This window comes from Numida meleagris, chromosome 4 (assembly GCF_002078875.1).
Source record: "Numida meleagris isolate 19003 breed g44 Domestic line chromosome 4, NumMel1.0, whole genome shotgun sequence".
Classification (NCBI taxonomy): domain Eukaryota; kingdom Metazoa; phylum Chordata; class Aves; order Galliformes; family Numididae; genus Numida; species Numida meleagris.
This window is the reverse complement of record NC_034412.1, coordinates 55,201,679-55,217,511: the sequence shown is the minus strand read 5'-3', so window position 1 is coordinate 55,217,511 and position 15,833 is coordinate 55,201,679. Positions and strand designations below refer to the sequence as shown.

General features: G+C 43.7%; 2 protein-coding genes across 5 annotated transcripts; both read left to right on the top strand.

The window, feature by feature from the left end:
* Positions 1,905-4,476, top strand: LOC110397651 (protein FAM47B-like). Of its 3 annotated transcripts, none has more exons than XM_021394219.1 (3): positions 1,905-3,268; positions 3,748-4,108; positions 4,209-4,476. In XM_021394219.1, the coding sequence occupies exons 1-3, from the start codon at positions 3,252-3,254 to the stop codon at positions 4,275-4,277; spliced, it is 447 nt and encodes a 148-aa protein (XP_021249894.1). In that variant the 5' UTR covers positions 1,905-3,251; the 3' UTR covers positions 4,278-4,476. The 3 variants fall into 3 exon arrangements, 2 of the variants coding, with proteins under 2 accessions (XP_021249894.1, XP_021249895.1); XM_021394220.1 differs by having other exon boundaries at positions 1,924-3,268; positions 4,278-4,476; XR_002437902.1 differs by lacking the exon at positions 1,905-3,268 and adding an exon at positions 3,275-3,634 and having other exon boundaries at positions 3,748-4,476.
* On the top strand, positions 14,088-15,792 carry STBD1 (starch binding domain 1). Of its 2 annotated transcripts, none has more exons than XM_021394218.1 (2): positions 14,088-14,383; positions 14,508-15,792. In XM_021394218.1, the coding sequence occupies exons 1-2, from the start codon at positions 14,146-14,148 to the stop codon at positions 15,329-15,331; spliced, it is 1,062 nt and encodes a 353-aa protein (XP_021249893.1). In that variant the 5' UTR covers positions 14,088-14,145; the 3' UTR covers positions 15,332-15,792. The 2 variants fall into 2 exon arrangements, with proteins under 2 accessions (XP_021249893.1, XP_021249892.1); XM_021394217.1 differs by having other exon boundaries at positions 14,088-14,401.

The window sequence follows — 15,833 nt, the reverse complement described above, 5'->3', positions numbered from 1 at the left end:
CTGTTGATTTCCATGTGGTGAAATAATTTGAGAAACCGTATTCTGAAATTAATCATGAATGGAAGACTCCTGTCCAATGCACTGAGAGAACCTTTGAGACCAAAAAGTCACTACTTACTTAGGTAACAAATGTGACTTCTTCAGCTCTGCGCAACAGCAGTTACTTGGCTCCTAGGGGTCTACAAAAGGAAGGAAAGAGCTTGTCAAAGAAGGAAGTAAAGAATCATATAGGCTGATATATTTGGTATCAGCCAAATGAGAATAGATCCCAGAAATCCTTACTCCAACTCCTGTTCTTTAATAACTATGAAACCATTCTTTAGTGACTGTTTTATGTTAGCCACAACAGAGGGTGGAAACAGCAGGAAGGAAGAGTAGTGTAACTTGATTTTCTCCTTGTCTCCATCCATGTCACTTCATGGATTTCTGTTCTTTTCCACCCAAGATAGAAATCACGCTTGTTCTTGTTTCAGAATTAGGTGCTGTAATCATCTGTCACTGTTGACAAACTTGTTCACACCAGGTCTAACTGGATCCAAATCTTGCATTGCTTCTTTTAGGAGCTGTGACCTGAAGGCAGAATGTTAAAACAGCCTTTCCAGAACCGAGTGTTGTTTCATCTCAACAATGAGAATGTAATTGTAACTAGAAAAGTGTTCAACTCAATAAATACTCTACTAGTTTCTGTCCAATCTAAACCTTTGGCAGACTTTTCCACTTGTCTTCTGCTGGATGATGTTTTCAGCATGTTTATCTGTGGTGCTCTTTCATTTGTGTGTCTGCGGTGCTCAATTTACTTCCATCTCCACTGCTGTGTTTCTGTATCCTACCTCTATTTCCCTCTGGGATATTCAACAGAAGAAATTCAGAGGTAAATATTACAGGGACTGAGATCTGCTTTTCAAAAACAGTGCTTCTATGATGGTGGAATATTCTCCTGTTTTGCACGCTGTCAGTAATTTAACCCCTAGCTGCTCTTTGACTCATCCCAGCTCATCAACAAAACGTAAAACATACTACAGGTAACTTACAGGTCCTTACCATTTCAAGTTTCCTGGCAGCTCACTACAAAGAGCATCTGCTGGCTGGATGTCTCACAGCATGGGCCAGGAAGATTTGCAGGTTTGTGTGAAGTACACGCCCAGTCTATGAGGAGCAACTCTTGGAAAACACCCAAGTGTATCAGTATCATACAAGGAAAATGCTGTCAGAGTCTCTGCTCTTCTGTCTTTCATGCACAGCTAATATGGGTACTCATCATCAACAAATTTACACATATTATGTATGTTTCTATTACTATACATATTTAGTAAAATAATAATGCAATTATAAGATACTGACTTCAGCTAAGAATTGAGATGTTTCTGAAAGCCTTCTGAGCAATCAAATTTCACTGTACTCAAGCTTTAATGCATGACTCCCAAACACAACGAATTAACTGCTGGCAGAAAAGCAGTTCACTATAGGGCAGAACTACTCTGCAATTATTATGTTCAACAGTGACCTTGCAAAGGTCTGTGAACAAAGTTGCTTTTTGTGGACAGTAACTTTGCTCTTGGTTTAGCTGGATATGGATACACAAGAAGCAAATCTATTAGAGAGGCCAGGATGGGGGCTGTGTTTAGCACTGACTTCTAGATATGGGACAATGTATTTTTAAAATATAAGAGATTTAACTATGGCACTTTTCCTCTGAGGAAATTTATATTAGCTGTTATGAGAACAGCCACAAAAACATTTTTTCTTCTGAAATTTGGTCCTTGTTGACTCTAGCTTTTAACACTCTAGCTAAAAAAAATACAGATCTCATGAACTGTAAGCCAGACTAACACCTACTTTCATACGCACATGATATTTGGGATATAGGTCATGTAGTACCTTTTAAAATAAATACACATAGCCATATTCCTCATAATCTGAATGATACCAAAATTAGCAAGTGCAACTATTCAGACCCATTCATTAGCTATTTCTGGTTTGGTTTGCTGCTTCTTCACGTAACACCAAATGACTGGGAGATGGCAAACTGGGCTGCCTGTGTGGGAGGACAGAGCACTGTTCCTGGTCACCTTTTCTTTACCATTCTCTACATCCTGATTTCTCTCCCTGTTCAGCTCCACTCCCTTCCAGACCATGAACATAATCAGCTCTCATCCTCTTCTTTCTACAAGGACCACCTGCCCACACCGTGTCCTCTGTGTTCAGTTGCACATCTGGTTTTAACTGCTGCCACAGAGCAATGCTAGAGCACTCACTGCTGAACTGGGGCACTCTCAAGTTGAACACAGCCAAAAAACCGTGCTAGAGGATGGGGCATGGGGAATGGTTTGTGGGACTGGAGAGTGCTGCTAGTGGCAGTGCATGATGGTGTATGACTTGGCTGTGAAACAGATCTTGTTAGGAAATGAAGGAGAGGAAGCTGCAGGACATGCACTGGGAGTATAAGAGACTGGCTTTTTATACTGTAACTGTAGGGCAACCTAAACAGAGTAAAAACTTTTCTGAGGACCTGGATTTCAGTGCCAAGCCAATCTAATCTGTAAATCTCCTGCTGTCAAAGCTTCACTAGCTTAAATCAAGTTATAGCTGCTAGACTGCATGTTCCTCCAATGCAGATTGCAACAGTCAAGAACGCTATCATCAAAGCTTTTCAGGTGCTTGATCTTACACTCTCATGCATTTAGTCCTACACTCCACCTACGTTCTTCGCCAAGGGTACCTCAGATAATGGGAGGAGCCACTATAGCTAGAGCCCAGGGAGGCTGACAGAACTTCCTCAAGCCCACAGCTTTCTGTTGGCTCTGTTGCTGATGAGTACTGCAAACAGGCTCAAGCTGCTTAGGAAGACCTTCTGCATGCCAAGTGACAAGCACAAGAGCAGCAGCACCTAGTGAGGAGCTGAACTGACAGCACAGATGAAACATGCTGTGCTGTGTGTAGCTGCAGAGCAAAGAGAGCCTGCTGTGCCAACACAGAAAGCCATAACTCAGTTCAACTTTCTCATCTGCAACAGCTGTGACAGTGCTGTGCCACCTGGCAGGGCTCCTGGCAGACCTGCCAAGCATGGGGACTGGGAAGAGGGGCATGTGGGACACGTGTCCCAAGGACAGGGCAAAGAAGCTAGGACAAGCCTAGGGATGAGTTAAGTGACCAAGAGGTGCTGCTGGATAGAATCTCCTAGCAACCAAGAACCTCCGTGCTCCAACCTTCCATGCCTAGCAGCCAGGGCCTAGTGGTGTGGAGCTGCCAGGATGAGCACAGTCCCATGGTGAGTGGGAGCCAGGGGGGTCTGGTGAGGGGGAGCCAGTGGTCCTTTGTTAGCCTGCATCTCCTTCTGGCATGTTCACTCCTCCGGGCAGAAGCTCCAGCTGTGCCAACTAGAATTAGTGAAGTTTGGACAAGAGCTTTTTTCCCTGGGAAACTTTACTGGGAAACAGGAAAACAAACAAATTACTTTCCTCAGCCTCTGGCTTGTAAGCTAGCATCTCCTCTGGCTTCTGAATGACAGCACCTAGCACAGCTCCTCTCACACCTGAACACTCACAGCCTGAGTGTCGCTGCATGTTTGATATTCAGCTGTGGTACCCCACTTTTGCACAGGGCAAACAGCAGAGCTGAACTGCCATAGCACAGGGTATATGTGGTTATCTATTTATGCATGCTTTCTTGACAGAAGCAAGCTAAGTCTTATCATACCTCCTTACAAAAGCAGTATTTCCTGCACTAACTAGTGGTTTTTGCTTTCAGGTACATGGAAAAGCTGTCATTGAGATTCTTGCCAGCACGCAACAACAAACGTAGGTTCTCAGATTCACTTAACAGCCAGCACTGGAGGTTCTTAAAAAGTGGCCTGGATGATTTCAGAAGTGGCTTCCCTCCTCCATCTGATAACATCATCATCCGAGGCAGAAAGGGGCTTTCCCCCATCATTCTAAAGAGCAGATCCCACTCGTCTCAACAAAAGGCATGGAAAACATCTGTTAAACCCAAGTGCAAGCTCAGGTCAGAGGTGGAAGCCAGGAAGGAGTTCACAAAGGAGACTAACCATCACCTAAGCCACTGCCCTCAGTTACTGCACTCTCATTTGAAAGACTGCATCTTTCCGAAGGTAAAGACGATATAGTTGCTGCCATTCTTCCTTGCAGTAAACACACGTCCAGTACCTGAAACACAAAAACAGTTCAGGATTGTGTTCTCCCTTGCCTTAGGAAGTCCCTCATTATCAGTCAGAAACAGGAAGCCGACAGAGTCCAAATGTGTCTCTGATCTTATTATAGAAACACCCATAAGAAACTGTCATGTTTCTGGGACGCCTTGCTGTCATGCTGAGATTAGTCACACGGGTCAGTTACTAAACTACTCCTATCAATACAAGACACTGGAGAGAAGAGGCTCTATCCTCCAGCCTTGGAAACCTCTCTGAATAACCCCGAGTGTGCCAGAAATAATAAAGAATCTCTGATTAAAAAAAAAAAATTGGTGATCGCATACTTTTTTCCCTGTAATATGAAGCGTGTACTACCTAAAAAGTTAAGATTAAAGTCTGCAACTCCCAGTCGAAATTCAGGGCTCAAATCCCACCAGAGCAGATGAAAACCCTGGCCCCTGACACAAATTCTTTGATTTCACTCTCTTTGTACACAGAGAATGCCAAAGTGCAGAGCAAATCACAAGTCAGTTTATTCTGTAATGCCGCCAAGTGCATCTATTTACTTCAGTATTTGCTGATGTGAAGGGAGGGGACAGAGAGACTTCTCATGAGTATATGACTCATTTTGGATTCAGCCTGAGTACAGTGCTAGTAGCCCATACCCAATTCTAAGCGAACTGTAACTTACAGAGGGCATGCTTAAGATCAGCAAGCCAGTGGCACATGTTTTCCTGACCTGTGAGTCATGTTCCACAGGAATGCCACTTTGACCTTATGAAGTTGGTGGGTGCCTACACTGAAATACAATAGGTCAGACTCTGGGAAAGCAGATTTGAAATCTGTTGTAGCTATATTCATGCTTATGGTTCCACTTTATTCTCCTTTTGGAGTCAAAGATAAACTTTCTATATATTTCTATGGGAGCAAGTGACTCAGTGATGTTTAAAATCCCACTGCAGTGCTCTAGGAATCTGATTCTTTTAATTTTGTTAGCCTACACTTGAGTTCTTAGTGGCTTGAAAAATATTCACAAACCAATTCTGCAGCTAAATATTTATGTAGCTGCATCAAAACCTGGATACATGCTATCTCCACAGTCTATCTTATTGACTAAAGCAGATGTCTTGTGTAGTAAGCAAAGGATTTTTACAGTCTCTGCTAACTGGAGTTTACTATGGCTGTGTATTTGTGTGAAACTGCAGGCCTACAATGGCTGTTTGTTTTGATTCTGTCTCTCTTATGTCACAAGTTGACCTCTTGTTTCTAAAACACGCATTGGTACTGAAGGCTGCAGTTAGATTATTTTGCAAACCTGGGTTACATTATTGTTTATTCAGGCAATCATCTGACTCTAATAAAACTCTGAAATGCAAGTGTCTTTTAGCAGGCAGTAGCAGCGAGAGCAGCACAGCTGAGCTTTCTGGAGTCTTAGCACGTACAAATTCTGCTGTCCCAGTCCTTAAGAGCGCAGACCTTACTGCCACAAATGAGGAAAAAGACCAAAAACGGCTCTCGCTGGGGATCGCTTCCTGATTCCCAATATATGCTACACCTAAATGCAAACTTGGCAGGTCCCGAAACAAGCCAGAATGTGTCATAGCCTCTACCCCTACTCCCAGCCAGTCCGTGGCAGCCATTAGCAAACAATGTTTTATATGTCAGCCTTGATACAAATAGCTTGTGTCTACCAGCATATACAATGAGGTTGTTTGTGTCATAGCCCTCCAGCTCCTGTCTCGGGGCAGGGCAGCACGAGCCAAAGTGCTTGCTTCCCTGAAAATGTGCCAGATGACAGAGGTCTTAAGTGGATGGTGCTGGAGAAGAGAAGATGCAGAGACAGGCTGCAGGTCAGTGGCTCAGCTTCACCTTCCCTTGGTCCTGCTGAAAGCTTTGGCACCATGGCAGGATAAGCATACACACTTAGCAGGTTTTTACTGTAGTACAGTAAACAAAGTTCATCAGCTGTTCGAGTGGGCAGGTCTCCAGCTTGCCTCCGCAAGTACAACTGGTAACAGCTGTTCATGGCAACACTGCGTTCAATTATTTGCAGCATTTTTTTCAACGCAAAAGTGGTGCTGGAAAAAAAAATACTGGGGGTAGGAGGGTGAGAATGCTGCCTAAGAACCTACTGCAGTCCCTGTCCGTCTCCACCTTCCTCAGAAGGCAAGCAGCACAGCACACTTGCGCTGTTCCTAGGGCAGCGCATCTTGCAGAATCTAGCTCCCTGTCAGCCCCTGGGGACCAGCTCCTGTTCAGTGTTGTACTCTGTTGTGCCTGCTGGACTCAGTTTTAAGAATTTTAAATCTCGTGCCTACAAGCAGTGCTGACCACTAAGATGAGAACCATTAAGCTAGAAATTTAGTGCAGGCTGCAATATCTTGCATAGGTTAGATGTATCCCTTGATACTGCGGCAAGGGTAAAATACTGAATACTTCAGTAAGGCAAAAATTCACACTCTCAATTCCAAACACATGACCTGAGTCTCAGGATGGAGTCACTGAATGGCATGTTAAACACCAGTTACTGGTTCACATTTCACCTTTTCCTCTAATGTAACTGGGTGGGAAACGACTCTATGCTTTCTCCTGCCATCAGACCAAAGCAGCGCATGACTAAGTGACCACTGACATCCTCTTGCGATCATTACTCTCAGGAAAGAGGAACTTGCAAGAACAATTTCAGAATAGGGCATGCAGATTTGATGTCAGCACTATTTCAAGGCACGTGAAAGAACCTTACCGCTGCCTTATTTATATCCCTGGCTACTTACTTCAGGTAACATAAATAAGTAACAGCAACAAAGATAAACCCATGCAGCTGTGTGGTACCAGATCTGTAATATGGCATGTTCGGGTGGTGGAGATTAGCACTTTACCACCGGAGTTTATAGAACATTTGGGATAATCCTTTTGCAAATGAGTTGTAAAGAGTCCTCATAAGGTGATCAGATGAGGCTACCCAGAAAGAAAGGCAGAGTCAGGGAATTGGGAGCTTCATTTAGAATTCAGTCACGTGATTTATAATATGATCTAAGTGCTCGCAGCTTTCAGGGAACTGTTATCTTCTCAAACGGAGCACAAGAAACCACATTCAGAAATTTATATAGAGATTTGGCATAATCATTTCCCGAAGATTAAGAGTATCTTAACCTCCTGAAAATGAAATACTTGCACTCAGTGATGTATCAAGAAGTGTGAAGGATAGATAGGCAATCTGAGGTGGGAAAAGTACTTGGGAAGTGGGAAAGCTCACGTTGGGCCCCCTAAGTCTTGTTTCTGTTCCTCTCCTCTGCAAGTCCTTGGCTCACATGATACTTCACTTAGACCAATTTCAGACAAAGCTCAGCAAACTCTTTCCTCAGAAAGGCAGATTACATTTTATCTGGCACCGTAAGAATCCAAGGGAATACCTAAGATGCTGTAAAGAACATATTTTATAAGCCAGGTGAAGACACCAGTGACGTGGCTCTAAGGCATCCTTCAGGTACAACACACAGCTTCACTTCACAGAAAATAACATCACATCTAGGCTAAGAGAATGCACCTGGGATGCTCCCAGATGAAAAAGATTCTTGCTTGTAATGCTTGCCAACACAGGTAATGTGCTGTAAGAGAGTGTAAAATGATACCACACTCTACACCAGTGTCCTGCTGAGTCTCCTCACAGGAGCTGCTCTTTTCCAGGAGCAAAAAAAACCACATTTCTGGTATTTTCTCAAAATCAACTTTTCCTGACTGAAAAAGAATACAAGATTATACTATAACCTACAAACACAGACATATATATTGTTTTTTATCACAGAACTGAAACCCGTGTTTATTTTCTCAGTGCCCTTCAGACTTCGAACTTTGATAAATTTCTGTTAAAAGTTGTTTGAAAATAAATATTTGGATGTCTTTTATGTTGCATTTTTCTGTAGGCCCAACAGCATAAAGAGTTTGCAGAGAAGTCAAAGCATGATGTCTACAGGACTTTAGAAAACCACCCAGGTCTATCAGCATGAATTTGCTGGAACATTCTAATTATTTTTTAATTTATACGAGCTACTGGGTACCACAACTTCAGTGAATCTTGGGATGTCCTTGACATGCTTAACATTTCATAGAATTCAGCCAAGCATGTTAAACTATATTGTATGCTTTGGGGGCTTGGATGGCTCATCACTGGCAAAATAAAGTAACAGAACAAAATTGTGTCTTATTATAGCTTCATCTATTGCTATACTGTATGCTGACCCTGCCATTCTGCTGCATGTAGAAATTTCACTGAAGAACAAAGGCATTTTTTTGATATTTCTCATTATGTCTCTAGCAAGTGTAGAGACTAAAATGTTGTGTACAGGGAAAGACTAAATTGAGCAAAATTTATAAATCTTCAACTTTGAACCCCTCTTACTGGGCTCCAAGAGATTTTCGCTGTTTCAGTGTGTTGTCTTCTCTGTTTTAGAGTGTCTCATATCTCCTCCCTCCTCCTTCAAATCTCTAGAAGGGGAGGTAAAAAGCGTCAAGAACCAAAAATTAAAAGGCATATGAAATGCTATTGTACCAGCAGGGAAAAAGGAGAATGGACAACAACAAAATAGAACATCTGACTTTCAAAGTGAGTGACTAACAAATTGAGGAAACTGGCAAATATTAGCACATGGGAAAACATCTGAAAGGAAAAGTGATTTCAGGAAAGCTATCCTATTACTGGCACAGCATACACGTTTAGAGGAAGCATAGGAAATGTATCAAGAGACTGGCCTGGACAAATGTTAAGCTCTCCCTCAAACCCAAGAAGAAATGCTAAGACAGATTACTAAAGGAAATTAAGAAAGAGCAACGTAGATATCTAGGGAAAGCTAAGAAAAGTGAGCGCAGTGAGATGAAACTAGCAAGTGATATTAGGCAACAAGGAGTCACTCCTTATTAACATTTCTGATGAACAAAACACCACAGGAGATTTTTTTTTTCAGTGGAGAAAGAAATTAATGTTAGTCAAAACTTCAACACTTTCTCTGCCTCATGCTACTGAAAAGCTCAACCATGGTCAAACGGCTAAGACAATTAACACTAGTGAGAAAGGACAAAGACTTCAGGATGCAACAGGGATGGGATAGGTTGCATAGCAATTATACCTGTTAATTGCCTTGAGTCAGCTAAGTGAGGATGAAATGCATTCTAGTATAAGAAAAAAATGGTAGAACATGATCACTAGCTGTTTCCTTGAAAATTCATGGAAAACAGGTGTACTTGCAAAGAATCTATTCAAGTTGCAGTGACACCCAGCTAGAAAACACTTCAAGGATGCTGAAGGGCTTCAGCTGGATTTACATTTATCCTGACATTCCAGACAAAACCTGGAAAAAAAGGGAGTACAAAAACAGGGCTAAATTATTTCTCCCAAGAACTTCTCAGCTGTGCAAATACTGACCAAGGAACAACTGTCTAGGCTAAAGTTCACTAGAGAAGAATACAGGGTTTTTTAAATGACTGTGAATGCCTGCAACGTCCAGTCATGCAAAAAAAAAGAAAAGAAAAAAAAAAGGAAGCATCCTATAATGAGAACAAAGATGAACATGAGATAACCCTCAGTTCTTCTCAGCCTGGGTAAGATGACCTCAGGGTATGATGTGCTTGCCCAAGTATGGTCACTATTCTTTAAGAAAACCGGAAGAGTTACAGGAATAATTACCCACCTATGAACAACATGCAAAGATGGAGCAAAATGAATTATGTAGTATAGATGAGCAGTAACAGAGGACTTAATTAAGATGCTCTAATTATGAAGAAGGGAGTTTCAAAGAAACTAGAAATACTTTACTCCTTGTATGTCTTTGAGACAGATGGTATATAAAACAAACACCATAAAGTACGCAACTAGCTGGCAGATCCCGCCTCTGTACTGGAAGCGAGAGCTTTCACCGTCCGACACTCTCTCCTCCCATGCCACCTGCTGGCTATGCGAAATGCTGCACAGAGAAGAGTCAAGCGTGCAAAGCCGACGCTCACAATTAATATGAGGAAGAGGTGGGACAGAAACACAGTCAGGCTTATGGTTTCGCCCAGCAGCGTGATGCGTGTCCAGAGTATATTAACACTTTACCCTTCTCATTTTTCTACTTTGTTGGGTAAGGACCCATTGCAAAAAGATTTAAACAACTACCAAGAAAACCCCCATGGCAGCCAAAAGGCTAACTCCCAGTGTGTTTTGAGTCTTGACTTGGGATTTTGATTTGGCTTCTAGTGAAAACTACTGTAGACTAAGCTTTGTGAGCTCTTATTAAGATATTTAAGAGATGATGTTGTTCCTATTCCTGTGCAGTGATAGTAAGAGGCATGTCTCTTCCTATTCACTTGACAAAGTCTGCTTCATTTTAATCCTGTGACAGTGAGAAGCTGCAGTGTAAGACCTGGCAATGTGCAAGCACTGAAAACTCCTATTCATTATCAGAAATCTGCTGCTTGCCTCTAAGCTCACCTACAACCTGTTCTCCTTTCCCTTCTCAGCTCAGCTTCATGAAACCAACACAAGTTTTTTACTGTTACTGCTGCTAAGGTCAGGAGGAGCTCCCTGAAAAGCTCCAGAAAGCTCGCCTGCCAAACTCTTAATTGTTGAGTTGTCCATGGAACTTCCAGATGCCCCAATAGTACAGCCAAAGGGTGTAACAGGGCTCCTTAATTTTTATTTCTTCTGTTCTTGTTCACGTTTCCATTTTGTTCTACTATGAAACTGGAAGAATCACTGCACAGAGCAGTACTCTCCGCTGTCCTTAAAACAGCAACCGTATACCAGGAGATCAGACGGTGGAACGTAGCCAGGCTCATAAGCACTCCCTAAATAGCATCCCACACTGCCACTATCAGAGCCAGAATAGCAGGATAGATGTGCCACCCGTCTGATTTCAGCAGGGCATTTCTCACACGCTCTGAAGCTACAGCTGAGATTCCTCACCACCACACTAGAGGGCACAGCTTACAATATAAAATTCAGAAAGGTCAGTTGAGAGAGTGCACATGGGCTAGGGCTTCATTAATAACAGCTATGGCTATGTAGTTTTTTATAGAATTGTAATAATAAGTATTCACTCTACTGCACTGGTTCTGAAATATGAAGAGGTGGGTAGTTTGAGGCTCCTGTTCTTATCCCACTCGGCTGGCTGGTAATTCTGCAAAGTCACATGTTGCTTTTCAAAATATTTCAGCAACTGCTGCCACACTGACTGAGTAAACAATGGTGCAATGAAGCCTCAGTGTTCACAGAGCACATGCTTCTAAATTCATGCCACGTCAGAAATGATTTCATGAAGTAAAATCTTAAATTAGAAACAGAATTGGTCTGAGAACCATTGTCACAACCATGACTGTGCTACCTAAGACTAGCTGTATCCAACATAAATCCACACAGCATCTGAAGAAAGGTCTGCCTTTCCTTTAGCCACTCACTCTTGTTTTCGTCCCTCTGTCTTTGTGCAGATGAAAAGGACTTTTTTTTTTAAGATTAATTTTTAGCTGTATCAGTTAGCTCATCTGACCTATTTCAGTGGCTACATGAAAGCAAAGACCAGCACATAACAGTGAAGACAAGGGAACCAAAGGGTCAGATAATTATTTTCTGCAAGTGTTGCATTATGCTTAAGTATAATTCTACCAGGCATTTTGCAAATTATGAAGCCTTTTCCAGTTATGCCACCCACTGCAGCCATCACAAGTGTGTAATCATTGATAAAGCTGTCTTTTCCACTGAACTTCTTGCTCACCAAAACCTGCCTCAGCTCTAAAATGTATCCAGTTCATCAGAATAGGCCATTCCACAGAAGATTATAGGAAGGCCCAGGACTAGGAAACAATAGCTCTTGAAGTGCATTTGCATCAGTGGATGCTGATGACACTTGGAAGCGACTGGGAAAAATAGCAGATGCCCTCTACGGTCTTCCCCAGGAATCTGGGTTACAGAACTGTCCTTCCCTACCCAGGAGAAGAGGAAGTTTGTCTCTGGTGGCAACTTGGTTCTTTGTGACTCTTTTTATAGTCATTCAAATGCATAGCATTAAACAATTATTCCCTGGGAGCTCCCTGGTTTAGTTTCTTCTGCAGATATTGGGTGAAAAGGAAATCGTGCAACAGAAGAGACTTGTATGAACATGGAAGATGGAGAGTATCAGAGGATAATTTTGCCTTTTTCTTGCTTACTAAGAAGCAACCTGCTTTTACTTTGTCACTCTGCTTTTCATCACTTGCATTTCTGTGTCTTCAAAATTAACTGTTCTTTAAGGATTTCTGTAATAGTCACTTCTAAGCTGTGTTGGTTTGATGTCTTCCTTTCGAAGCCATTTTACCAGCTAATTTAAGAAATGTTGGGATTAGCAGCTCCAAACACTACCTCTTATCTGTGCTGACGGTTGGCAGAAGGATGCTGTTCTATTAAAATGACAGAGTAGTTATTTCAGTCTACTCTGCTTCAGTGAGTTGCTCAGGAATTCTAAATTGCAGTGCACACTCACTACTTAACAAACAGAAGTTCACAGGCACCCTAACTGAAAATCTCACCCGTGCTAGGTGGTGTATAAATACAGAGCATCGATGTCTCTGCTATGAAGGCTAGAAAAAAGGAACATAAGTAAACTATGAAAATACAATCTACTGCGCCTATTTTAAGTACCCAGGCTAAACTGAAGGTAAACAGCCCTTTGAAACATCAACAGTTGTAAAGGAGACTGCATTCAAAACCAGATCCACTGAGGAAGTGCCCAGGCAGGTCCCAGCTTCTCAGCTCTTTCCTTTCACTGTATTATTGGTCAGAAGATCTGAGCAATACATGTTTAGCATGTCTGAACCCATCCCCTACATCAAAGTAGATGTTTATACTTAAGCACAAGCTCAGCACTTTGTTAGAGCAGTGCTTCAGGGAAGACTTACTGTGTTTAACAGAAAAAAAAAGAAAAATACTGAACGATGAATTCTGTGTATTCACACAGGCCCCCATATACCATGTAAGCCAGGAAACTTAACTGCGAATACTGCACACTTGTGCTTCTATAAATCTGAGTGACATTTACTGTCCTGTTGAGCTGAGGTAGCACTGCTCTTAATGGCACTGAAAGATTAAGAAGTTTACACACTGGAAAGAGTTATTCAGACATCTTAGCCATTCTCTTTTCTGATGATAGAATCTCATCAGTGGGCTTTAGAAATCAACAGCTCTGTTCACATAAAGAGAAAGGATATTAAAAAACAAACAAACAGTGGTAGAACTGTCTGGAACTGCCTCCTGTAACTCCTTCTCCGGTGTTAAATCTTTGTGCTAATAGCCCAGCCTCTGCTGGACTGATAAACATTTTTACACTTTGTCGCTCCGGGATTACCAATCTGAGCTACAAAATCAGAAACCACATTTACTAGATTTTATGATTAGCTAATGTTAGATTTACTTGTGTAATCGTTTAATTTTGAATTAAGATTTGACATCATTACTCCAAGAGGAACAGAATAATATGTAATATGAAGTTAAATAAAATAATTGTAAATTATTTTGTATACTAATGGAATTTGAAGCCCTGGTAGTCCAAAAAATCTTCCTGAGCTTAGTAACAAGGATGACGGAAGAGCAGCACAATGCTGCGAAATCCAATTGTAAGCATTAGAGTATGATGCACAGGTTACAAAATCAGCAGTGAGTTTAACGGAGTTCGGAGGGACACCAGAGGAAACCTGGCTGTTCGCCACCAGCACCCCTCGACTGCACAAACTTCTGCGGTTACTACAGCTCCAGGTTCGCCAGTCGCGAACGCTTTCTTTCAAAAAAGAGAGATCACCACGCATACTGCCCACAACGTAAACCTTTCAGCTGCTCCTTAACACACTACCCCTCCCACAGCCGCCCGCTCCGGGGACAGCCCAATGGCGCTGAGGGGGGCCGCGGCCCGCCCCGGGGGCGGCTCCTCCCGGGCCCGGAGCCCGCCTTAAAGCCGCGGCCGGGATAGGGAAGGAAGCCCCACTGCCAGTGTCCGGCCATGGCCCGCGACCGCGGCCCGCCCGTGCTGTGGCAGCCCCCGGCTTCCCCGCGCCTGCCTGCCGCTGCACTGCCGGCCGAGGCCCGCGGCTGGGGCTGGCTGGGAGCGGGGGTGTGGCCGGCGCTGGTGGTGGGGCTCCTGGCCGCTCTGGTCGCCTGGTTCTGGTACGGCAGCAGCGACGGGCAGGGAGAGGAGAGTGGCGAGGCGGCCCCGGCCCTGGGAGTCCCGCAGGCGAGGGGTGAGGCGGAGGCTGCAGGTATTGGGCTGGGGGCTGCGGGCTGCGGGCTGCGGGCTGCCCGTGCCCACCCGCGGGAGCTAACTGTGTTACTTAAACTGTGCCTGTTTTAATTTTCTGCGCTTAGAGGACCTTCCCGGGAGCAGTGAGGAAGTGCTGCGGCAAGCGAAGGCTACTGCACTGTCCAGCCCTCAAAAACCAGGAGAGGATTTGACGGCGGCACCAAGGAGTGAACTTAACCACGTTCTGAGAGCTACAGTTTCCTGTAAATCTCCGGAGATGGAGCAACTGCTGCCAAAGCAGTGCGTCACCTCCTTGGAGACTGACGCTGGGCAGCGTATGGCTGATGCGCATGACGGCCAGGGAGGAGAACCGAGACCCCAGGTGGGACAGGCAAGTGAGGGATGGTGTGTGATGAACTTGGCAGGAGCCTCTGATGAGGTTTGTAAGGATAGAAGTAAGGAGCAGCTGTGCCAGCCAGCTGAGAGCCGTGACTTGGACCATGAAGATTGGGAAGTTGTTTCTGAGCACCTGGACTGGGGGGAGGCTGGTCAGAATGGCAGCATGGAAGACTCGGACAGCAAAGAATGGGAACAAGGAGACTGCCCTGATGGGGACTTGAAAGGAAAGAGGGTTGCAGCAGTGCCCCCAATGTTTCAAAATATCCATGTGACTTTCCGTGTGCACTACATCACACACTCTGGTGCTCAGCTAATTGGTGTTACTGGTGACCATGAGTGTCTAGGCCAGTGGCACAGCTACGTTCCCCTCAAGTATGACAAGGATGGCTTCTGGTCTGAGTCTGTTACCTTGCCAGTGGACACCAAAGTAGAGTGGAAATTTATCTTGGTAGAGAACGGGAAGGTCACACGTTGGGAAGAATGTGGTAACAGGACCCTAGTGACTGAACATGAAGATCAAATCGCTCATCAGTGGTGGGGATACCACTGACTGGATTTTGGACGCTGCTTATCTAAACCTGCTTAGATTAATCACAGAGCCCCTAAACTTTCTCCCTCTTCAATAGGATACCTTCTTGGCTGCACAGCTCTGTAAGTCCCATGTCAAATCTGACTGAAGTGTGTGAGCAGTAGATCTTGGTCACCTCCCTTAGGAAATCACTTGACAACCTGAAAAATCAACCCTGGCCATCTTCTGACGATGTGCCAAGTAGGATATGAAGGCATGAGCAGCATTCTGAGCAGCTGCCTGCCTGGATAACTCTGAACCCTAGACTTGAGTTTGTGCTGCTTTGAGTGGGGTTATGAGATGCATCTTTGTGCTGATGGCTTAGGGCTTTAAAAGCATACTAGGAAGCATGGTTACCTGCGCTGTAATATGAGCTTAAATGTTTTAACTTATGTAATGTACTAAGTAAGCAATAAACACTTTCAGACTGTGATGGTCCTTTATAACACGACCTGTGAACTGACTCTATATAAATAACATAGAA

Bases quoted from the DNA above. Each gene is read 5' to 3' on its own strand.
- LOC110397651 (XM_021394219.1), top strand. The intron at 4,109-4,208 runs GTAAAGACGATA...CCCTTGCCTTAG, and splicing joins AAGACTGCATCTTTCCGAAG to GAAGTCCCTCATTATCAGTC.
- STBD1 (XM_021394217.1), top strand. From the start codon at position 14,146: ATGGCCCGCGACCGCGGCCCGCCCGTGCTGTGGCAGCCCCCGGCTTCC. The intron at 14,402-14,507 runs GTATTGGGCTGG...TTCTGCGCTTAG, and splicing joins GGGTGAGGCGGAGGCTGCAG to AGGACCTTCCCGGGAGCAGT.